Here is a 25617-nt window from a genome sequence, read left to right as displayed (position 1 = left end):
GATAAACCTGATGGAGTGTACTAAGTTGAAAAAGATATTGTTATTGGCACCAATAAAGCATAGACACTTTCACTCCAAGTGTGAAAACTACTGTCAAATGTGGCAATGAAATCAATAGCTCTCATCATAAGCAACTCATGAATAGATCAATGCTCCTGGATGGACATGAGAAATCTCAGTGTTCTATACAGCATGTGGAAGTATAGAACAGAAGTTATTTTAGGAGGTTTCTGATTCCACAAACTGAAGAAAGTGGAGATTTCCTGCTGTTAACAAGTCCTAAAAGTTAAGCAGAATAATCGTCCATGTCAATCACTCATCAAATCAATGTGTGAGATGCTGCAAGAACTCAGGAGGTCAGGCAACATCTGTGGAGGAAAATGGAGAGTCAATATTTCAGGTTGACTGGATATAAAATCCATAATAATACAGGAAATACTTTATATTTGACTAGGTTGAACATATCTAGTTTCAATGCAAATATCATGAAATTTTAACAGATATTTCCAGCAGATTTTCCAGAAAGCCAGTCAATGTGATTACGAAAAGCATATTAAATTGAGTAGCAGTGACACAATTGCAAAATGGCTTCTGGCTTTCATTTTACAAAAGAAACTGCCGATAAATGAACAAGTGTATAAATCCTATATTCTAATAGATGCCACGGTCTGCAAATTTGCAAGTGCCCATAGTTCTGTGAAGTTACTATATTCCCTGCTATAGGACTAAGGCACGAACACTTTTGAAAGCTATTTGTGCTTTTTGCAGCTTCTAGTAAATGGGAATGCAATGAGATTAACCATTTATTATTTCTTTTCATTAATGGCAACTCAGCTACATATAAAGCGTAAAAAATGCTGTAACTCCACAGCAGGTCAGTTATCATCTGAAGGAGAAAGATAGTTAATGTTACAAGTGGGACAATTCAAAAGCAGACTTGTCAGCTTTATACTTCCAGGATATTCTGGATTTTTTTTAACTGCCGATTTTACTGTTTCTCATTTCAGCTCTATAAATTATTCCGCAATCCCATAATAGAAAAAAACAAAATATTCGCAAAGGCTAGCAACAATGGTTATTACAAAACATCCTGATAGGAACAATTTCTTATTACCATGGTCAAAATTTGTTTCCCTAAATAGTAGTATGCGGAAGAAGTCATGGTGAGCAGTATCTTTAAGACTCCAAATTACATACTGATATCTTGTCGAAGGTTGATGAAGAGTCTTCCAAAAATGAGATTGAAGCGTAGGGAAATAAATAGTTACTACTTCAGTGTGATTCCAGAACATTCAACACAGATGTTACCAAATCTATAACATTCATTACTGGGAAATACTCTGCAATATATTCTGATTGTATTACAACAGATGTACAATGTTTAAGCTGAAATCCCTGGTGTGCCAATCCTTGGGCAGTGGAAGGATTGCCAGCGTAGCATCACTTTCAGATCTGTCCCAGACATCATTACCACACAGACGCAGCATTTGTACAGAGATATTTGGTATAGGTGAAGTGTTCTGATTCCTATATACGTTGCAATGGACTTGAAGGGCTAATCTGTAAAACAGAGAAAAGAAAGCCAGTGAAAGAGAGTATTGGAGTGAGTCTTACAATGGACTAATTCTGAACTTGTTATGCAAAAGCTCCTTCTCTGTGACAGCCATACTCCCAATGGAGACATGGCTTAACCAGAACAGAAAGCACACAAAATTATAATTTGTATCAGTGGCTGTGTATCCACTTTGGTCCCTGGTATGTTTTCACACCATTAGGTTGTTATTGAATTCATATGAACTGCTTGTCACAGTTTGATAAAAGCAAAAATAATTCACTAATACACAGAAATCAGGTTATCACATCACTACAGTCCAGGCAATATGCCATGCTGGAAACCATCTTAACAATATGCATAATTAAACCTGTTTCTGCATTCCATGCACAATTAAGTAAGCAACTTTAAAGTGAATAACAGTCATACGGCTGATGCTTATAGTTAGGTGCTTCCCTTAGCAGTTTTCCGCAAAGAAGACTAAACCAACAGCCACAGAAATCTTGGCCAACAGAATCTTAGTGTCTCCTGGGTGCCAAAAAAAGAATGTACCGATGCTGCTTCAACATTACTTTGACATCCATGAAACCCCAGCATTCTGGCCAGTAATTCTATTTCTCACTGTTCTTCAAGCTCACAACATGCCACATGGATCATAAACCAAATTTTCAAGCATTCAGGAATTAATTTTCATTTAAAATAATCAGCAGTAATCTCAGAAAGACATTTTGCTAAATAAAAAGGCCAGAGCACTGTACCTATATCTGTTAAAAATGGTACAATCAGTTATGAGTTACTGAAAAGAATCACTGCTGTTTTTGAGCTTTTGATTTCCTTTTGCTCCAGATAAAATGGTTTCGCCCAGGTGCTTGGAGCTAGATTCCTTGCAGCCTACTAATCGAATAAAAATAGTCACCAATTTTTGAACTGAATTGAATTCGGCGGGAGGAGAGAGAGCAGCACGCCCCACGTACGCAGCCCTCCGGTGAAAAATGATATCGTATCCATTAAATAGGGGCCACGGACAATTCTGATTTGATGGAGATGGACGTGAAAGCACAGAGGAACATCTGGAAAAATTTCACTGCTTTTGTTACTGTGTGATCGGGAATCTTTCGGAGGGAAGGCCTCAAAATCCCCGGCTTTGCCTGCTGTTGGCGACCGAGATTGAGGTCGAATTGTTCGGATAGAGAAGGCGCTCAGTACTCGGTGTCGGAGAGCTGATCAGAGCTCGAAGTTTTCAGATGACTCAGAGTCGGACCGTGGTCGGGTATGGCAGGGAGAGTTTTTCTTCTTTCTCCCTGAAAGTCTGCGTGAGATGTGGGACATTTGAGAGACTTTGAACTTTTTACTGTGCTCATGGATTTCTTCATCAAGTTATGGTATTGTTGCACTGTTGTAACTATATGTTATAATTATGTGGTTTTGTTAGTTTTTTCAGTCTTGGTCTGTACTGTGTTTTGTGATATCACACCTGAGGAAATACTGTATCATTTCTTAATGCATGCATTACTAAATGACAATAAAAGAGGACTGCGTGTCTTCATAATCTAAAAATTGAATTGACTTTATTTCTTACATCCTTCACATACATGAGGAGCAAAAATCTTTACGTTACACCTGTCTAAAGGTGCAATGTGCAATCATAGTAATTTATAATAAATAGAACAGTCAATATAACATAGAAATACATTCAGATCAGCATGAGTTAATCAGTCTGATGGCCTGGTGGAAGAAGCTGTCCCAGAGCCTGTTGGTCCTGGCTTTTATCCTGTTGTACCATTTCCCGAATGTTAGCAGCTGGAATAGATTGTGACTGGGGTCCGCAATGATACTCTGGGCTCTTTTCTCACACCTGTCTGTGTAAATGTCCTGAATCACGAGAAGTTCACAACTACAGATGTGCTGGGCTGTCCGCATCACTCTCTGTAAAGTCCTGCGATTGAGGGAAGTACAGTTCTCATACCAGGCAGGAATGCAGCCAGACAGGGTGCTCTCAATTGTGCCCCTGTAGAAAGTTCTTAGGATTTGGGGGCCCATACCAAACTTCCTGGGCATTAATGAATCCCAGTTATATGCCTCTACTGATTGAAAGCCATTCATACACACGCTGCAGTGAATTAATATGGATTTTGACACCTAGCAAATGGTGGAGAAAAAGCTGATACAAGGTACTTGTGCTTTCAAGTTGAACTTGAGCTTTGCTGGGATTGAAACCTGAAGGAGGAAATGTGAGCACAAAATGTTACAGAGAGCTCACTCCTATTCTTCACAAGATATTAACTCTTGCCCATGATTAATCACTCCCTTGTTTCAAACTCACCACAGTTTAGCAGATCGCGCCATCACTTCAAATTTGACCCTTGACCAGGAAGGTGACGCTTTTGGCACAGCTGCCTTAATGAACATCACCATTGTTTATTGAAAACTTTCAATGCATTCCAGAGCTCCCACACTTAAGCAGTGTCCTTTTTATTGAGTACATATGACAGAAAGGGAAATGAAATATTAGATTAGATTAGATTATGAGGACACACAGTCCTTTTATTGTCATTTAGTAATGTATGCATTAAGAAATGATACAATGTTCCTCCAGAATGATATCACAGAAACACAAGACAAATCAAGGCTGAAAAACCGACAAAAACCACATAATTATAACATATAGTTACAACAGTGCAAAGCAATACCGTAATTTGATAAAGAACAGACCATAGACCAGTAAAAAAAAAGTCTCAAAGTCTCTCGAAAGTCCCATCATCTCATGCAGACGGTAGAAGGAAGAAAGACTCTCCCTGCCATGAACTTCCAGTGCCGCAAACTTGCCGATGCAGCACCCTGGAAGCACCCGACCACAAATATGAACCATTTGATGGCAGAATTGATCATTAAAAGAAGGTAGTGAACTGTTAAATTAATATACTGTAAGCTGTCTATGCTCCTTGTTTTGTAATTTATTTGTTACCTGTTACTCAATCTAAAATAACCCAGCAAAGGCTGTCAATAGAAAATCAGCTTTCTTTACTCCATAAATTATTCAGTTGTTACATTAAATTGCCATGTTCCATATATAACGCCGGGCTGTTGTTCTCTCAAATGGCAGATTTCTTCAGAGCAAAGTGCTATGTTTTGTATCTCAAGAAACTAATCAAATGAAAAATACAGCAGCCAAGAAATGGGTCTACTTAGTTTTTACTTTTCTTTCGTGAAACGCTCACCTATGATGTGGTGGCATAACGATGTATGCCATTCACATACTTCTTACATGTAACCCGTAATGAATTGTGTAAGCAACAAGAATGCTTAATCAAACAATACATTTACAACATGATTCAAATATTACTGAAATATTAAAAGCACTATGCAAAGGACTGCAGGTCTGGATATGGGGAAGCCATATTAAAGTTAAGGTCAGCCAATCAAAGAAATCTAGTTCACCCCACTAACACTTCTACGCCTTCAATCCTACTAACACAGAAAATGAAAGCCATATTCATACAGTATCTGTGTTCGTTCCCAGTGGTCACCGCAGCAACCTGAAAATTGCAAACCCATACAAGCACCTTTGTTATATTAGTACCACTATCCCCGAAATGATCAGTTGCAGTTGCAAAGTCTTCTGTCAGGTCTTCCTACATCTGTAACCACCCTGAACCTTTTTCCCAGATCTCACTCTTGAGTCTTTGGGCTGTGTTAATTTCACATCTTCCCCTCTCTGAGCTCAATCATCACAGCCACAATCCAATCCTGATTTTTCTTTTTACTGAGACTCGTCCCTTTTTCTAGCCCTACTCTGTGGTACTAAAAACCTTCAGGAAAATTCTCTTCTGCCTTCTTTTTGGTCATCTTGCCTAATTTCAGTGGATTCTTCCTCTTGTCTTCTTCTTGCCACAAGTGAATTATGTAATTTTGATTAATTAAAAATGCAATGGAAGTACAAAACATTACTGATAGTGGGACCTAAGCTGCTGTAAATAAAGCTACTAGTACTATAATTGGAAAAAAACTAGCAATGATTAAAAAGTAAAATAATATTCATAGTAAAAGTTAAACTATAGGCAATTAAATCACTGAAAAGCATTTTTCTGTCTAGACCTTGACAACTTTTCTACCATTACTTAGTAGCCTATAATTGCACAGACTTTGCAGAAAAAACACTTCATTTGCACTCTAAATTAAGAGCTCAAGCTGATACTCCTAGTTTACTGCTGAAATTTTAATAACTGAAGCTTCCCAGATCCGTAGAATTCTATTAAATAAGAGAGTGCAATTGCAAGCTATTTTCCAGGGAAATTGGATTTTAACATACAGGCACCAAGTTCTGATAAGCTCTGATTTGATCTCTTCTGACTGATGACATATCTTACATTTAGACAGATGGAGGTCAGGTAAGTGAGCAGCTTCTCCCTGAGACATAGGACTATTATTTTGCATCTTGTGTTGATGCACTAAATCATTTAGCAAATGATGTTCACTTCAACACACTGAGTGCTTTAGCATTAAAACAAATGCTGTCCTCAAACACTTTCATCATAGAGTGATAAATACTTAAATACTTTGGCAGGATAAGCCATAAAACTCAATAGCAGTTTTTGTCAGACTATGTAGATCTGGGAATTTGATAGCCAGAGTTCACCTCTGCTGAGGTTATAACTCCAGTGTGAGCTGGTTAATTGGATACAACTGCCTTGAAGTACAAAGCAGAGGGTGATGGTGGACAGATTTTTCTCACACTAGAGGCTCATGACCAGCTGTGTTCCTCAAGGGTCTGTGCTGGACCCACTATTATTTGCCATCTATATCAACAACTTGGATGAAATCGTACAAGATATGGTAGGAAGTCTGCTCAGAGAGCAGTTAATAGTCAACCTCTTTGCTATAGATCTAGATCCCATATAGTCCCAGAGTGGGTAAGGATGATAGACTTCATGAGGGGCAATTGGGAATTAAACTGATTTTTGTCTAGTTTCATTGAAATTCCTTGCTTTTTAATGGCAGATTTATTTACTTAATAAAATTTAAATTACTCAGCTGCCTTGGTAGAACTTGACCCTATGTTTCTAGATCAGGAGTTCCCAACCTTTTTTAAGCAATGGGCCATTAAGCAAGGGGTCCATGGACCCCAGGTTGGAAAACCCAGTTCTAGATTGATTTTTCACACGAATAAAACTGATATACTACATACCTGACAATCATCACACACTGAACTTAGTCAGGAACCCACAGTACTCACGGGCAGAAAATGTTCTTCATTAGGAACTCCCATGCAGTAAATGGAAGTTAACCTGGGAGCTGTTTGGCTTGTTTCTAGAAAATTAAGTATGGTATTTGAGAAGGATAATCTACCAGCAGCAGACTGTTGTTAGCTGTTTTATGAACAGTTTGACTGCAGTCATGGATAGTTTGGTTCAAATGTTTTTTGGTGCTAGTCCAGGAGATGGTTCAGCAAGAAGGAAAGCAAAGATATGAGAGGAACAGGAGGTCACTGCACAAGAGAACACATCCATGAACCCATGAACAGTTATATGTAGGGAAACAAATTATTAAGGACCTGCACTTTACAAAGGAGGCTGTCAGCACATTATGTTCTCTGTTGAAACCACTTAATACTCTTTTTACCTGAGGACAAAATCCTTTCAGTTTGCAGCAGATGACATGAGTAAGTTTGCATTAAATCAGAGTTCCAGGAAGTGACAGGGACTCCTTGTACAAGGAGAGCTTCATGCCCTGAGCAAAGCAGTATCAGAAAATACAACCCTTTACTTCGATGACTAGAAACCCCAGAGAAAAGGATGTCACCAACCACCCGCTGTATCTCTAGATTCTCATTTTTATTGATTCAAAGTGATACCAAAAGAATTAGAATCAGAATTAGGTTTGCTATCATTGATATATGTCTGTTTAGTAGCAGCGGTATAGTGCAAGACATAAACTTTATTATGAGTTACAAAATAAACAAATAGTACAAAAGAAGAATAGTGAGGTAGTGTTCATGGGTTCATGGACCATTCAGAAATCTGATGATGGAGGGGAAGAAATTCTTCTTAAAAATTTGAATATACATTTTCAGGCTCCTGTAACTTCTTCTCAATGGTATGAAAGTATCAACGGAAAAGCCCCCCCCACCACCACCACTGACCACGTCTACAAGGAGCATTGCCACAGGAAAGCAGCATCCACCATCAAGGACATCCACGATGCAGGCCATGCTCTCTTCTCACTGCTTCTGTCAGGAAGGAGGTGCAGAAGCATTAGGTCCCACACCAGCATTTTCAGGAACAGTTCAACCACCGAGCTCCTGAACCATCTCAACACTAAATTGACTCTACAACCTATGGACTCACTGTCAAAGGCTCTACAACTCATATTCTCAGTATTATTTATTTACTATTTATCCACTTATTTATTATTATTAATTATAATAATAATAATATTTCCTTACTTTTTGTATTTCCACAGTTTGTCTTCTTTTGGTTGTTTGTCAGTCTTTGCACTGTAACTGTGTCGTTTTTCATTGATTCTATTGTATATCTTTGTTCTGCTGTGATTGATGCAGGAAAATGATTCTCAGGATAGTATGTGGTGACATATCTGTTCTGCTAATAGATTTACTTTGAACTTTGAATGTGCAGGATGCAGCCTTTTGGAACCCTGTGCATTGCAGGCTCCATAGCAGGCTGTGATGCAAGCAGTACATAATCAATTCCTTCGTTTCTCTGATGGTATTGCTTGAAGCTGTCCTCAGTGGTAGGGAAGGTTCTGCCCGTGATTGAAGTGACTATGCCCACAACTCTCTGCAGCCTTTTGCAATCCTGTGCATTGGAAACTCCATACTGTACCAGGCTGTGATGTAACCAGTCACCAGGCAATTGTAGAAATCTGACATACAAAATCTCCTCAAACTCCAAGTGAAGGAGATGTCTTCCTCATGACTCCATTAACGTCTCACACCCAGGATAGATCCACTGAGATGCTGATAACCAGGAACTTGAAGCTGCTCACTCTTTCCACCACTAATCCCTTAATGAGGACTGTGTGTTCTCCCGACCTCCTCTCTTTGAAGTCCACAATCAATTTCTTGGTGTCACTGACATTATATGCAAGGCCGTTGTTGTGGCACCACCCTACCTGCCAATCTAATTCAATCCTGTACACCTCCTCGTCACCAACACCAGTTCCTCAGTATGCAATAAGTCTTGGCCAAAAATAACATATCATTCAGGTGTTTGCTTATTCTTGGTTGACTCCTTCGCTCTGCACCAATCCTCTATTATTAACTTTATTCCAAAAATGCATAAAAGTTACTGTCAATGCTGACTGCTAGGTAACAGGGAGTATCTGCTCCAGACATAACAACCATCATAAATCCAGAAAGTCAATATGTGGAGCTCATGGTGCAACATGAAATATGACAAAGCAAGTAATTAGTGTGCTCAAGCACAGCTCCAGCTGTCTAAAATGTTTCCGAAGAACTTTGCAGCACACCTCTATCCATATCTGTGAATAACTGCTGTGGGCTGCATAGCTATGCCTTTCCTGGGAATGAGGCATGCAGTAGGAATAGAAGGACGAGTAAGAGGAGCCATGAAGAGGATAAAAAACATGACAGGACTTGACCACCAGTGTACCTCATTTCTTGAACACTGAGAGACCTACCAAGGGAGATCTGTCTGAACTACTGCCATCAAACAACCCTGCAAATTTTACCACCAGGTGTGTTGAAAATGTTTAATCAGTCAACAATGAGTCAACTTCAACAGATCTTGAACACATTTCACTCAAGAAAAGGGCAAGTAATAAATTAGATTAGATTAGATTATGAGGACACGCAGTCCCCTTTTACTGTCATTTATTAATGCATGCATTAAGAAACGATACAATGTTTTTCCAGAATGATATCACGGAAACACATGACAAACCGACTAAAAAGCTAACAAAAACCACATAATTATAGCATATAGTTACAACAGTGCAAAACAATAATTTGATAAGAACAGACCATGGCACGGTAAAAGTCTCACAGTCTCTCGAAAGTCCCATCATCTCACGCAGACGGTAAACCTCCAGCACTGCCAACTTGCCGATGCAGCATACTGGAAGCATCCGACCACAGTCCAACTCCGAGCCCATCCAAAAACTCCGAGCCTCCAACCACCTCTCCAACACCGAGCACCGAGCACCATCTCTGCCGAGTGCTTCGACCCCAGCCTGGCAATAGGCAAAGCCTTGGATTTGGGGCCTTCGTCTCCGGAGATTCTCGATTGCGCAGTAGCAGCAGCAGCGAAGCAGGCATTTCAGAAGTAACTCCAGGTGTTCCTCCATGCTTCTCATGGCTGTCTCCATCAAATCCAGATTGTGCACGGCCCCCTAGTTACACATAATCGATATCAATTCAGAACGGCCGCGTGCGCTGCGTCGCACTGTCATCTTCTCCTCCCTCCTTTCTGGTTTCAAATTAATCAAGTTTTCAATTCTGAATCCAGTAATCAATAGAACTAATGGTAAGTTACACTGTGCATTCTCAGTACCTACTCTTTATGTTTATCTATCGGCGCTAAAGCTCTTAAAAAGTATTTGCTGGTTTGAAAAAAGGATCTAGTGCTTTCTCAGCGTAAATGTTGAATAATCTCTTCTCAGGTTTCCAGCCGGGTACAAGTATCGATTTTAACCAGCATTTCAATGACAAACTCTGCCATCTTCATCAGGTATGATGCCTGGGCATGGTCTAGTCTGGTGATATTTATAACCCCATAGTCCGTCCCTCCTGATTGGTTAGTCCTCATCCAGTCAGATTTCCACTGCCCCACCTGTTTACAACTGAATTCCATATTTGCTTGTTGCAACTTCATCTTCCAAGCCACTTACTTGGAATACTACTAAATACAAGTTGAAAATTAATAGATTAAAAATCATGAGCTTTAACCAAGCTGATTTCCAAACGAGTAACCTCACCTATCCACATGACACATGTGAATCCATGAACCCATCTAGTCTCTCAGTATTCAATCCAATATTTTCGCCAGTCATCTGTACATTTACTTAAGTGCGAAAAGAACGTGGAAGCCATGAGTAGGAAATAAAAGGTTACAAGAGAATTCTCTCTTCGCCAGCCTTTACAGATACGTGCAAAACTTGTGCCAACATTTTGGAGAGATCCGAAGACTTTTGTAAGGCTTTGGACTTGGGGGTGGCATCACCAGCCTGCCCACAACACGGCAGACAGTTCAAAGTAAACAAACTTTAAAATAAAATTTGAGTCTTCATTCTCAGCTGCTTTACTCTGAAAGATGATGAAAAGTAAAGTGACCCCGTCACGAATATTTTGATGTGATCACTAAATACACCCACTACAAATGTAAGATGGATGTCCTGCTTACTTCAGGCAGAGACATATTGCCAAAGGTAATTCCATAAATAAGCCAACAGAAGCACTGTCAATAACACTAAGGCTCTCTTTGGAGAAAGCTTTGATTACTGACTGCTGAACGCTGGCAACTAGAAAGGGCAGTTTCCAATACCACTTAAGGAGCGTTCATTGTTTTGTGCTTCACAATGGTTATGTAATGGCCATCAAAACTCCCTCAAAAGTTCTCAACCGCATGGACACTCCCTTTGGTATGTACTAACAATCTGTTAAAATGGCAATATTTTCCTAAAGCTTAAGCAATTGCTTTAAAGTAATGATTAGCTATCAGTTAAATTTGAGCTACCTAAAGTGTTCAGATATTTTTGAGAACCTAGCAGAATAAGGTACACAGCAATTCTTGACAAAGGAAGAAAGTTACTGTTGAAAATTCAGATATAATTGAATGTGAAAAATCATAGCATGTACACTACAGTATTTAATAATGAAAAGGCAATAAAACATTCAATATTTTATGTTTTAAGACCATCAGGCATAGGAGCAGAATTAGGCCATTTGATCCACTAAGTCTGCTCCATCATTCCATCGTGGCTGATATATTATCCCTCTCAGCTCCATTTGTCTGCCTTCTCCCCATAACCTCTGATGCTCTAACTCAGCCTTTCTCAACCTTTTTGCCCTGGAGGAACCCTTGAGATAATTTTCAGATCTCAGGAAAACCCTGCATAAAAATTATTATATCTACAGCTCACAGTATGTTAGCGTGATCAGTAAGTTGTAGAAATAATTGTAACTCTTGGCTAGCTGCTTAATATAGGGGATGATAGCCCCCGGCCCAGCTAAACTTAAGAAATGTCATTTGGGCAGATGCTGCGCGATGTGTCCCCTGTTACAAATCAGTACCACAAAATAACAAATAGTACACAATATGCAATTAAACGATTGAGCTTTATAATTCTTAATTTGACTGTATGGTTAGTAAAGAAACAAAGAAAAAGAAAAGGGCCCATTCTCATGAAACAGTCTAACGTGCAATGTTGGAGCTCACTGATAAGCCGGTCGTCCACCATCGACCTCCTCCGATCATCGCTGACCTTCGGACCATCATTCCAAGTCCACTCCATCCAGCGGTCTACCAACTCTCTCCATTCGCGTCTTCTCTCCTCATCTCTCCCTGGCAAAATACCGTGAATTCCTGGCTCCCAGACACACAAGAAAGAACAACATCCCCCTCATTAGCTAACATGCCCTGTTATCTCTAGTCATAACCCAAACATTGCTGCTACAGAAAAGCCATTACCTCAGCAGTGGAACATTACAGAGAGGCAATTACATTAGCAGTGAAACCTTACAGCATGTTACACTCTCCCCCCTACCAAATTTAGTCATGTCCTCATGACGTTGAGATAATTCTCCAACCCTTCCTGCTAAACACAAAGTCCAATCCAGGTGCACAAGGCAGTAACATAGCTCCCCAAAACAGTAGTGGTCACACTTGGCTCCCCTGGTGCTACATAGGCCAGCCTATGCGGTGGTCTTCTAACTCTGCCCACAGATAGCACCCCCCAACTTCATCTGACTCAGCGGGAGAAGGGCCGGGAATCTCTTCCTCAATCAATGGAGAGATAACGAAAGGCAGCATATACCACACATCCAGGTCCTCATCCTCTGAAACAGTATCCCTCTCGGGGGTGGGGGCCAGCCTAACTTCTCCTGCTGTGGGCCCTGCAGTCGCCCCCATTTCCGCAGAGTCCTCTTACTAGGTGCAGGCTACAAGTTGGGTTCTGGGTCAACCTGTACCTCTTGTCCCAGGGGCAGCAGGTGGTTCCAATGGAGAATCTTGACAGACCCATACTGCGAGTATCTTCCACAGAGAAGACTGACACAAAATACTTTTTACCTTGTCTGCCCTTTCTTTGCCCCCATTACTACCTTTCCAATGTATTTTTTCCAGCAGTCCAATATCCACTCTCACCTCCCTTTTACTAATTATATATCTGAAAAACCTTCAGTATCCTCTTCTATATTATTGTCAGCTTACCTTTACATTTCATCTTTCTCTCCTTATGGCTTCCTTAGTTGCTTCTGTTTACTTTTAAAATTCTCCCAATCCTCTAACTTCCCACTATTTTTTTTTGCTAAATTATAATTCTTTTCTTTTCCTTTTCTGCTGTCTTTCACTTCCCTTGTCAGCCATGGTTGCCTTATCCTCCCTTTAGAATACTCCCTCGTTTTTGGGATGTATCTATCCTGTGCTGTCATGGTCCAGTCCGTGAAGTCCGCATTCCGGTTCACGGTCCGGTCCATCGACCCTTGCTCCAGGTTTTCCTGTCTACCCTGTTTCTGTTCCTGTTGAGCACTAATTGAGGCAGCTGATTCTCGTTGGGGCTGGCTGCATAAATACCTCCAGAGACCAGGGCGTGGATGCTGGATTGTTCTTGTCCTTACTCCTTGTATCCCTTCCCCTGCCTTCTGTTTCCTCGCCTGAAGCCTTGCCTCATCTTGCCGGTAACTCTCGCCTCGCCTGAAGTTCTTGTCTCGCCTTGCATTGCCTGAAGTCTTGCCTTGTCTTGCTGGTAACTCTTGCCTCATCTCACCTGAAGTCTTGTCTTGGAGCCACCCTGTACTTAGCTCCCTTCCTGCCCCTTGCCTCTGCCGGGTAAGTCAGGCTGTCTTGCCATTACCCTGCGGTTGGTTCTGTCCCTTCCTGTCCCTTGCCTCTGTCAGGTAAGCCAGGTCGTCTTGCCGTTACCCTACGGTTGGTTCTGTCCCTTCCTGTCCCTTGCCTCCATTGGGTGGAGATACGCACCCTACCCAGAAGTACCGCACCCTGCCCAGGAGGAGCTTCAAGACGCCAAGCCTCGAGCCTCACCCCAAGCCTCACCTCGAGTCTCTGGTCCCCAGCCTCGCCCTGCCTGCCAGCCAAGTCACATCCTTGCCTAGTTCTGGGGTCTGAGCCAGTGGCAAGACCCAGGTTCTTGGTCCTTGTCCAGTCTCTGGCTCGGAGTCCAAGCCTGGGCTCCTAGCTCTCTTGTCTAGTCCTGTTCCAGGTTCCCGGTTTTCATGTCCATGTCCTTGCCCTCACCCTGTATCCTAGTCCTGTCCCTAGTACTTCAGTGTCTGTGTCTTGCACTTGGGTCCGCTCCCAGCCATGTCCTTATGACATGTGCCTTCCAAATCAGCCCTTGAAACTCCAGTTATTGCTGTTCTGCTGTCATCACTTATAATGTCCTCTACCAATCAACTTTGGCCAACTCCCCTATCATGCCTCAGTAACTCCCTTCATTTCACTATGTTACTGATATATCTGCCTTTATCTTCTCCCTCTCAAACAGCTGGGTGAATTCTAACATATTATGTTCACTCACCCCCTAAAGGTTCTTTTACCTTAAGCTGTCTAATCGAATCCGGTCCATTACACAAGATCCAATCCAGAACTGCCTTTCCCTGAAAGGCTCACTCACAAGCTGCTTTAAAAAACCATCTCACAGACATTCTACAAATTCCCTCTCTTGCAGTAAAATTAGTTGCATTGCATTAGGAGAGTTTCAGAGAAATATAATTAGTAATTTGTGTAAAGCAGTGTTCCCAAAATGGTGTTATTGCCCCACTGGGTGTGCGGGATTCAATGGGATAAAGTTCAGAATCTGCCCTTTTGAATGGACTTGACCACATTTATCTAGCTCATGCCCAACCCAAATACCACTGTCCCATTTTATCACGTTCAGGCACACAGTCAGGTTTTGCCTGATCTATGATGACGTCATAACCTTCCCCTTTACTGATCGCAGCTCTAGAGTTTGGACTTAAACAATAGAGAACTGGCCATAGTCATTAATCTATAATGAAAATAGCAGAAACAAAGAAGTAAAGACAGTAAAGTGCAGAGTATTTGAAATATGGATTTATATCAGCACCAAGCTACTAACAGCAGCCAATGTGTCTTTATGTGAAAAAGTATTTTCGAATGAAGCCATATAGGCTCCTTGAACACTTGAAGAGAATACACTCTGACAAAACAAACAAGAACTTGGCTTATTTTCAGTCATTTCATAAAAACTTTCAGAAACATAAAACATTTCAAAGCATGTTTGCCAGCAGTTCACAACAAAACAGTGATGGTTTGCACACTTCATTCAATGTTTTGTTGCTCATTGCAATGCCCCATACAGAAGATTCTGGCAGCAGTAGAGGGGGTTCTGAATATGGTTTTGCTTAAGTCATCAGACCAAATCATTAAAGCCATTCCACTCAGCAACAACTCTGTTCGAAGACAAATAGCTGAAATGTCTGAGAATGTGGGAGATACATTGTGCAACATACTTAGGACAAAAGAATTTGCTCTGTAGTTTTGCAACTTTGCCAGGCAATGAATCCTTGCTTCCTGGTTATGTTAATTTCATAAAAGATGAGAGCATGGTTCAAGAGTTGTTATTTACAATTCACTGTGTAATTCACAGATAATATCTTGTCACAAAATAAATCTAAATGTTCTGCTGCACAAATCATTAAATGCTGTTTTGACAGTGGTAAATAAAATCAAGTCCCATGCTCTCAATTCTGGAGTATTCAAGTGCTTTTTATTGAAAATGATGAACAGTTTGAATACTTGCTGTTGCACACAGAAGTCAGATGTCTCTGAAAAAGAATTGAATTGAATTGACTTTATTACTTACATCCTTCATATACATGAGGAGTAAAAATCTTTACATTACATCTCCGGATAAATGTGCAATGTGCAATTATAGTAATTTATAATAAATAGTGTGTACAACAGGACAGTCAATATAATATAGAAATACAACTGTATCAGCATGAATTAGTCTAATGACATGGTGGAAGAAGCTGTCCCTGAGCCTGCTGGTCCTGGCTGTTATGCTGCAGTACCATTTCCCGGATGGTAGCAGCTGGAACAGTTTGCGGTTGGGGTGACCCGGTTCCCCAGTGATCCTTTGGGCCCTTTTTACACACCTGTCTTTGTAAATATCTTGAATAGTGGGAAGTTCATATCTACAGATGCACTGGGCTGTCTGCATCACTCTCTGCAGAGTCCTGTGATTGAGGGAAATACAATTCCCATACCAGGCAGTGATGCAGCCGGTCAGGATGCTCCTTTGTGCCCCTGTAGAAAGTCCTTAGGATTTGGGTGTCTATACCAAATTTCTTCAACTGTCTGAGGTGAAAGAGGTGCTGTTGTGCCTTTTTCACCACACAGCCAGTATGTACAGACCACGTGAGATCCTCGGTGATGTTTATGCCGAGGAACTGAAAGCTGTTCACATTCTCAACCCCAGATCCATTGATGTCAATAGGGCTTAGCCCATCTTCATTCCTCCTGTAGTCCACAACCAGCTCCTTTGCTTTTGTGACATTGAGGGAGAGGTTGTTTTCTTGACAACACTGTGTCAGGGTGATGACTTCCTCTCTGTAGGCTGCCTCGTTATTATCTGAGATAAGGCCAGTCAAGATAGTATCGTCAGCAAACTTAATCAGTAGATTGGAGCCGTGAGTGGTGACACAGTCATGGGTATACAGAGAGTAAAGGAGGGGGCTTAGGACACAACCCTGGGGGCACCTGAGACGCTTTTATGAGTTTTTTGAAACTGTTATAAAATTCTTTGAAAGCTGAATGCTTCATTTGGTAATCAACTCAAGAATATTAGGCATGACATTGCTTATTTGTCAGAATGATTCACAATGTTTAATGAAATCAGTCTTGAATTGCAAGGAAATGATGTGAATCTTATCAAAGTCAAATCAGTCATCTCCACATTTACGTCCAAGTGAAACATATTTAAGTGTAACATTGGCTGTCGTGACCTTTTCCAATTTTCAAGCCTTTCTGAGTTGGAAGAGAAAGAAAGAATACCAGATGATGACCTTCTAGTATACTATGCCCACCTGGGTGAGCTGCATAAAGACATGTCAGAGAGATTTCAGGATCTTCTCTCAATCCATATTCCAGATTGGGTAATAAATCCATTCCTGAACACTTGTAATGGGGAATTAACAGGAAGGAGGGAGGAAGAACAAAATTCTATACAGTTCTGAAGAAAAGGTTCAAAAAATCATATCAACAATTCTAGCTGCTGAAAGAAACCTTGGTATGCTACCCTACACAGTGGAAAAAGATCAGGGTGTTCTTTATTACCTTTCCAACATCATACTTACTGGAACACAGTTGCAGCTCAATCACTCAACTTCTTTCAAAGCAACAAAACAGACTGCAAAATACTAAACGTGAGGATCTGAGGCTCCTTCTGAGTGACATTCAGCCTGATGCTGAGAAGCTGATATCATTGCACAAAACCCGTGCATCTCATTGAAAGGAGAAAAAGCAATGAAATAGTAAATTGTTGGACTACTAGTGTATATTCTAAAATTGTTGATGAAAATTGTTTTTAATGGCAACTAAATAAAGAAATAATTAATTTGTAACTTTAAATAGGTTTGTATTTTTTTTGCAAGTATTTAACACTGCTTTGAATTTGCAGTTCCTATTTTCTTTCATTGTGCATCATAAATCAAAATTCCTTACAGTTGCAATGGGCCAGATAAATAGAGGGAGACGCCAGGGATGTGGTCTGGGAGTCAAAGGGTTGGTAACCCAAACAAGTTTGGGAACCACTCGCCTCTAGGGATCACATATGATAGAGATTTGATAATTACTCTGTACTTTAACTGACATAGGGGGAATAGTCAAGATGCTTCTTTGATGAGCTATGTTTTTCTTCCAGTTATTTGGTCTCATTTATAGCAAATTTCTCATTTTCTTTGATTATACAGGGCTTTACACCTTCATCAGGAGTTTCTTTCATGTAATTTGAATGTGTTTCAACATTGCATTCACTTTGTTATTGTGCAGAATTGCTGGACAAGACGTGATCAATGTTCAAAGACTTTTTGGTCATACATATCTCTTGCCATAGTTCACCCAGGTGCCACTCCCAAACTATGCCAAGAAACCTATCCACTCTAATACCCCCACACAAAATGGGTTCACCTTTCCCTGTGCATTCCTGCATTCAGAATTACAATTGGGAATTGACCACTACACTACCACTCCAAGGGGAAAATTGCACATAGCCCAGTGTCACCATTATCCAAATCCTCCCCCCGCAGCTTTATTCTCTTTCGACTCCCCGCTTATGAGCAGATCAAAAGAGATGAACCTTTAAGAATCCTACAGTTACATGCCCACAATGCTTGCTGTATGGTGATGATGATAAAGTTGTTCCTCCCTGTGGTGTAGAGAGAGTGTCATGATCTCCTGTGTATAGTGCTGCACATGATAAAATTGACTTCTGATAAAGTTAATTAATGACCTCACCATCTACCTCTTTATGACCTTGCACCTTATAAGGCCATAAGACAAAGGAGCATCTACCTGTAATGGACTGTAACTGTAACTAACTGTAACACTTTATTCTGCATCCTGTTATTGTTTTACCTTATACTATCTCACTGTATTGTTGTAATGAATTGAACTGTATGAATGGGAATGCAAGACAAACGTTTCATTGTACCTCATGTAACAATAATAAACCAATTTATAAATTTATCAATTTACCACACTGGAAGACGTGGCACCTACTATCCATCACCAATGTGAATGACACAGAGCCCAATACTTTTGAGGTGATAGTGGCACTCACTTCTGCGGGCAGTCCAGTTCAAACACATATGTGTGGTTGGATCTCTACCTGCCAAAGGTGGTAGAACTTTGTCACGTACTGCCCTTAAAGACCTCAGCCTTCTTCCTCAGAGAACTGAAAGTCAGAGATAGCAGCTTATCCAATGGCAAACTCTTGGGAGATAGGCTTGTCCAATCATAGTCCTTCTCCTGCAGCCTCCTCTGTAAAGGAGAGTCTACCCATCAGGACCAATTCTCATTCTGCTTTATTTTGAAACTAAAAAAAAACACACAACATGCATCTCAGGATTCACTCTAAAGTTAATAGCAAAGTTCTTCTAGTATGCTCCAAGAGTACACAACTTTCCAACTAACCAGAACGAAAGTGATGATGCTTTGAAATTGCATGGGTTAAAGGTGTTCAGGATCGCTTAATGGAGTATTACAGGCCATCCCCAGGTAATGAACTGGTTTTGTTTTTACAGACATCCACAAATCAATTTCTGCTCATTTGTCAAAAAATACACAAACATCTCTTTCTATTCTTTAAAGGAAGAACATCATCAAAATCACATAAGAGTGATATGAAGACCAATTACTAGAACTGGAGAGCGAGCAAACTGGTTCTGCCCATCATAGGGACAAATGTATATATACATATGTCAGACTTGTAACTTAACAACATGGCAGCTTAACTGTATGTAGGGAATGTCCATGAGTCGGGCATTTGTAACAGCTTGTAGTTCTACCTACATGAATCACTTTCACAGGGTGATATCAATGCACAAGCATTGGTAATACCACTCCAAACCTTGCTTGTTCAATGCCTGTGCTTTGTGCATTATAAGGTCCCTGTTGTGCTTAGCGATCAATTTTACACCACAAATAAAACATGCAGAGCATGTATTTCTAGATCACCGCATTTTGAGGGGAGAAAAATCTAATGATATTCTTCAGAAGTTAAAACAGATCTATACTTCTACACTGTTCTTTTCACTCCTGATAGAAGCAGACCTCAAAGGATTAGAATTCATGTAAACATCAAAACAACAAGGTTAACTGCTTCATGTTTCACATTGCTGAGATCAACGCAAGGTGCACCCCATTTCTGAATATGGATATGGATCATGAATAATTTAGATTTACTCTCAGTGATGCTCTTCCCTGTTAATAGGTTAATAGCCATTTTAGTTAATTGTCACTTCCCCCAAGATTCCTTTATGGTAATACCAGTGCATGCAGATTTTAATCTTGTTGGTAAATGAAGACATGTATTCATTAAAAAAGTGATTCATCATCCTGTCACAGCCTATAACCTCTGAGCAATGTAATTTACGTTACTATTTGTGCAGTTTCTTGTCTTTCTAATTTCCTCTCCTCCTTTGAAAGCACTGAAAACCTGCTAAGGGTAGATTGTTGTATGTGCAGGCTGCCCTCTGGTACCATGCCAAGAAGAGATGTCCGAGTGTTGGCAACCTTGCTGGCAATGGGAATCTGAGGCTCTTCAGTCCTCATCTGGTATCAATATGTGATGACCAACAGGAATGAGAAGCTTTGCTGATTATTTCCATCCCTAGCAATTTCCTGATTTCAAATAGAATAAAATAAAGTCAAGGCCATGCTATATATATAAAGTACACTTGATGACATAAATAATAAACTTTATTATTAATCATTTCATCTTAGCTAAGTTAAAGTCAACCACTAAAATGAAGCAACTTGCGGGTCGCTTTCTTGGTACCAAATTCCTTTTATGACATAGTTAAAATTAGAATGTAGAATGCTCCTGAGCATATTTTACACACTCTGCACAATTAAGTCATTTAAACATTAGTTTTTGGATGAGCAGAATGCAAACCCAGAGCAGTGCAGAGGACTCAGGATTACTTGGCAGTGACCCCCTTTTATTTGATAAGGTAAACACGACTTACGCTCCTAAAGGAAATCATCATACCACCGAGATTCAACATGGAATTTTAAAGGAACAACTGGAGTAAATATTGTCCTTGGATTTCAGCCACCGGCCACATAGCAATTGGCTCTCCGCTGTAATGGTGTAAGCACATAAGCAAGTTAACCATTCATCTGAGCAGATGGTGAATGATCTAGGGAGATCAGTGGGCCTGAAAAATAATATAACAGCCAGAAGTGAAGAACGAAGGACAACGTTGACTGGCTGAGTTGCGATATAGACTTACCATAGAAAATTATAAAAGAAAGCCATTTTTAAGGTGATCATTTTGGTCAGAGGTACAATTAGAAACAGAGATAATTCGCTGACCATGTCCAGACTGCAAGTCAGACTCTGGTAGACTATATGGAGCCGCGGATTCATCACTCTTTATGTTATTTTACTTCACTTTTTGGTCCTAAAACTAAAGCAGGTAGTGCTGATGAAGCAGAGTGTTTGCAGAAGGACTTAGGTAGGGAGAGTAGGCAAAGAAGGGGCAGATGGAATACAACGTAGGGAAGTGAATGATCATGCACTTTGACAGAAGGAATAAAATCGTGGACTGTTTGCTAAATGGGTAGAAAATTCAAAAATCAGAAGTGCAAAGGGACTTGGGAGTCCTTGTATAGGATTCCCTAAAGGTTAACGTGCAGGTTGTGTCAGTGGTAACAAAGGCAAATGCAATGTTAGCATTCATTCATTTCATGAGGACTAATACACAAAAGCAAGGATGTAATGCTGAGACTTTATAAGGTATTGGTCAGACTACACAGAGTATTGTGAGCAGTTTTGTGAGCATACAGGAAGCATTTGATGGCTTTGTGCGTGTACTCACAAGAGTTCAGAAGAACGAGGAGGGAGGGTCTCATTGAACCCTATTGAATATTGAAGGGCCGAGAGAGTGCATGTGAACAGGATGTTTCGTATAGTTCTAGGTGCCAAAAAGAGACAGCTTGGATCCGCTTCTCATCCACGATTACCATCACCGTCTCTCTGAGCAGCCAGGGTCATCAGGAGTCAGCCATAGGGGAGAGCGTCTTGTTACGAGGCGCTCCCAACCACGCCAGCTTCCAGGGCTTAATGCTCTAACTCTCCAGAGTATGGATAGCGGGCACGACCCCTTTAAGGGTTCAGGATCGTCACGCTGATAGGAAATTAGGTTTTGGGTGCCAAGAATTGAGTATTTAAAGGGCACCTGGACAGAGCCTCATTGCTTTATTACATGCCCAACCAGAGATGTCATCTCGCATTTTGCTTTGTGCTCAGTTCTCAATCCTGGCCTCAGATACTCCAGCATTTGGGTCCAAACCATCCTCGTCAAGGACTCTTGTCACAAACACCCTCAGATCCCTCAGATACATGCTTTTTTTATCTCCTTCCTGAGATTGCCATGGATAACATTTATGTCCAAATATGGAAAGGAGGAACACTTTGCGATACAGTATTCATTACTGATTCTTTTTTAAGAAAGCAGGTCTCTAGATTTTGAGTAAAGAGGCCAGACAGAGGGTGCAAAAGTTGGGGGCATTGCCCATCTCAGGGCTTAAATTTCATCTCCATTTATATTAGGCATGCCTATTCACCCAATGGTCGTAGAATCATTTCCTGACCCAGAAGAAATATTTATCTATATACTGGCAGCCAGCAGTATTGGACTTTATTTAAACAGCACAACTCATCAGAAAGCAGATGATCCTAGTATTATCAATAAAAATGGTATTATTTCTTTTCATGAAAGTTCTGAGAGTTCTCCTAGAGTGCGACTAGTGTGGATTGGTGTTTATGGTTATTGCTGTCGAAGAGTGTACATTCGGCACTCAGTGACCACTGTATTAGGTACCTCTTAACCCTAATAATGTGGTCACTGAATGTACATTCGTGGTCTTCTACTGCTGTAGCCTATCCACCTCAAGGTTCAATGTGTTGTGTGTTCAGAGATGCTGTTCTGCATACCAATGTGGTAACGCGGCGATTTGAGTTACTGTTGCCTTCCTACCTACTTGAATCAGTCTGGGCTTGTTCTTTGACATCTCTCATTAACAAGGCATCTTCCACCCTCACAACTGCCACTCATTAGATTTTTGTACCATTCTTAGCAAATTCTAGAGTTTTTGTGCATGAAAATCCACATTTCTGAGATACTCAAAGCACCCCATCTGGCACCAACAAATACTCCTCAGTCAAAGTCATTTTGGTCACATTTCTTTCCCATCCTGATGCTTGGTCTGAACAACAACTGAACCCCTTGACCATGTCTACATGCTTTTATGCATTGAGTCACTGCCACAGGGCTGGCTGATTAGATATTTGCATTTACAATCAGGTATATTGTACAGGTACTTAAAAGAATAGGCAGACAGTGTATGGCTGCACTTTATTTGGAACATAGTGTTTTGTGCCTTTACTAGAAGTCACAAATCTGTGTACCTCGAATCAATTAGTCGGTCATTCACCACGCACCCTCCAGTTTCATGGTCAGAGGAGGCTGTGGTTTGGTAGCACCCACGGGACACTTGTCACACCTACAACAAACATGGGCAGTGTGAAGGCCACCTTCACTTGCATCATCGGCAGAAACTGCAGACAGGATAGCCGTGACACCAGAGAATGTAAGGTGAGCAAGTGCTGCAGTTTGCATGCATGGCACGTTACCTGTACAGAGGCTGGCCCAAAAATTCCTTCATCTGGACACAGGCGATAGGGAGCCACCAACATATCTTCCACCACGGACAACAACTCCCCTCCTGCTGATAAGGCTCCAGTTGAGAATGTTAGGGGTGAAAGGAAAGCAAGTCCAGCAGCACCGGTTACCAAGCCCCAGACATCAGTTACTCCTCCCCCTACTCTACCACTACCATAACTGTGACCAACAGAGTCAGTAAAAGGGAGGCAGTTGAAAACCAAACAAGGTACTGGCAGATGATGAAATGAAAGAAAATGAATAAAAAGTGCCTCAGAGAAGGAGAATACTTGCTGCTCCAAGAAGAATTGCAAAAAGAGAACCGCCACTGTCAGGCATCAGCATCTGCTGCTCATCATGTGAGAAAGGAATGTAGGGAAGAAGGTGAGAAACAAGGAGAAAAGAAAAGAAAAGAAATAGAAGATGCCCCAACCAAGAGGCTGTGAGAGAAGCAAAAATTCCAACAATCAATTTCCACTCTGGGACTCCCCTCAACTTTTCCACTTGGGGAGAAACCTTGAAGAGTCAGAAGGAAGAGACAATTCACATCGAAGGCACAGTAGCAGATCAATCACACATTAACACTGGATGAATCCGCAAGGTCAATCTCTCAAGATGAATAAAGTTCACAGAAGAGGTGGCTTGTTGGTTGAATTGTACTTCACTCTGTGTGACTGGATTGGCCCAAACGTATTGGAAGTGTACAACACTATTCTTCAAGATTCATGTCAGAGGGGCAACATGACCCTCAGCTACAAGTAGAAGGAGGAGGCGAGGAAATCAAGAATTGGCAACTATATCACTGCTTAATGCGGACTGCAGAATTCTATTGAATTCTCACCTTAAGTTGATGCCCTGAGGAAAAGGTGCTGTACCTGCATGCCCACTTTCAATGACTGGTGTATAATGACACCCAGGTCTCGTTGCACCTCCCCTTTTCCTAATCGGCCACCATTCAGATAATAATCTGTTTCCCTATTTTTGCCACCAAAGTGGATAACTTCACATTTATCCACATTAAATTGCATCTGCCATGAATTTGCCCACTCACCCAACCTATCCAAGTCACCCTGCATCCTCTTAGCATCCTCCTCACTGCTAACACTGCCACCCAGCTTCGTGTCATCCGCAAACTTGGAGATGCTGCATTTAATTCCCTCATCCAAGTCATTAATATATATTGTAAACAACTGGGGTCCCAGCACTGAGCCTTGCGGTACCCCACTAGTCACCGCCTGCCATTCTGAAAAGGTCCCGTTTATTCCCACTCTTTGCTTCCTGTCTGCTAACCAATTCTCCACCCACATCAATACCTTACCCCCAATACCGTGTGCTTTAAGTTTGCACACTAATCTCCTATGTGGGACCTTGTCAAAAGCCTTTTGAAAATCCAAATATACCACATCCACTGGTTCTCCCCTATCCACTCTACTAGTTACATCCTCAAAAAATTCTATGAGATTCGTCAGACATGATTTTCCTTTCACAAATCCATGCTGACTTTGTCCGATCATTTCACCGCTTTCCAAATGTGCTGTTATCACATCCTTGATAACTGACTCCAGCAGTTTCCCCACCACCGACGTTAGGCTAACCGGCCTATAATTCCCCGGTTTCTCTCTCCCTCCTTTTTTAAAAAGTGGGGTTACATTAGCCACCCTCCAATCCTCAGGAACTAGTCCAGAATCTAACGAGTTTTGAAAAATTATCACTAATGCATCCACTATTTCTTGGGCCACTTCCTTAAGCACTCTGGGATGCAGACCATCTGGCCCTGGGGATTTATCTGCCTTCAATCCCTTCAATTTACCTAACACCACTTCCCTACTAACATGTATTTCGCTCAGTTCCTCCATCTCACTGGACCCTCTGTCCCTTACTATTTCTGGAAGATTATTTATGTCCTCCTTAGTGAAGACAGAACCAAAGTAATTATTCAATTGGTCTGCCATGTCCTTGCTCCCCATAATCAATTCACCTGTTTCTGTTTGCAGGGGACCTACATTTGTCTTTATCAGTCTTTTCCTTTTTACATATCTATAAAAGCTTTTACAGTCCGTTTTTATGTTCTCTGCCAGTTTTCTCTCATAATCTTTTTTCCCCTTCCTAATTAAGCCCTTTGTCCTCCTCTGCTGAACTCTGAATTTCTCCCAGTCCTCAGGTGAGCCACTTTCTCTGGCTAATTTGTATGCTACTTCTTTGGAATTGATACTATCCCTAATTTCTCTTGTCAGCCACGGGTGCACTACCTTCCTTGATTTATTCTTTTGCCAAACTGGGATGAACAATTGTTGTAGTTCATCCATGCAACCTTTAAATGCCTGCCATTGCATATCCACCGTCAATCCTTGAAGTGTCATTTGCCAGTCTATCTTAGCTAATTCATGTCTCATACCTTCAAAGTTACCCCTCTTTAAGTTCAGAACCTTTGTTTCTG

The 25617-nt window shown here is 41.0% G+C and overlaps 1 protein-coding gene across 2 annotated transcripts in view; it reads right to left on the bottom strand.

Annotated features, from left to right (window-relative positions):
- Nucleotides 1-641: 641 nt before the first annotated feature.
- tafa4b (TAFA chemokine like family member 4b) overlaps nt 642-25617 on the bottom strand; it is a 360145-nt gene continuing 335169 nt past the window's right edge. For both annotated transcript variants that reach the window (XM_063068391.1, XM_063068392.1), the window contains one exon: nt 642-1560. In XM_063068391.1, the coding sequence (XP_062924461.1) occupies nt 1528-1560 (33 nt within the window). In that variant the 3' untranslated portion in view covers nt 642-1527. The remainder of the gene's footprint in view (nt 1561-25617) is intronic.

This window comes from Mobula hypostoma, chromosome 15 (genome assembly GCF_963921235.1).
Source record: "Mobula hypostoma chromosome 15, sMobHyp1.1, whole genome shotgun sequence".
Lineage (NCBI taxonomy): Eukaryota > Metazoa > Chordata > Chondrichthyes > Myliobatiformes > Myliobatidae > Mobula > Mobula hypostoma.
The sequence above is the reverse complement of the archived record's forward strand: the minus strand, read 5'-3'. Positions and strand labels throughout refer to the sequence as shown.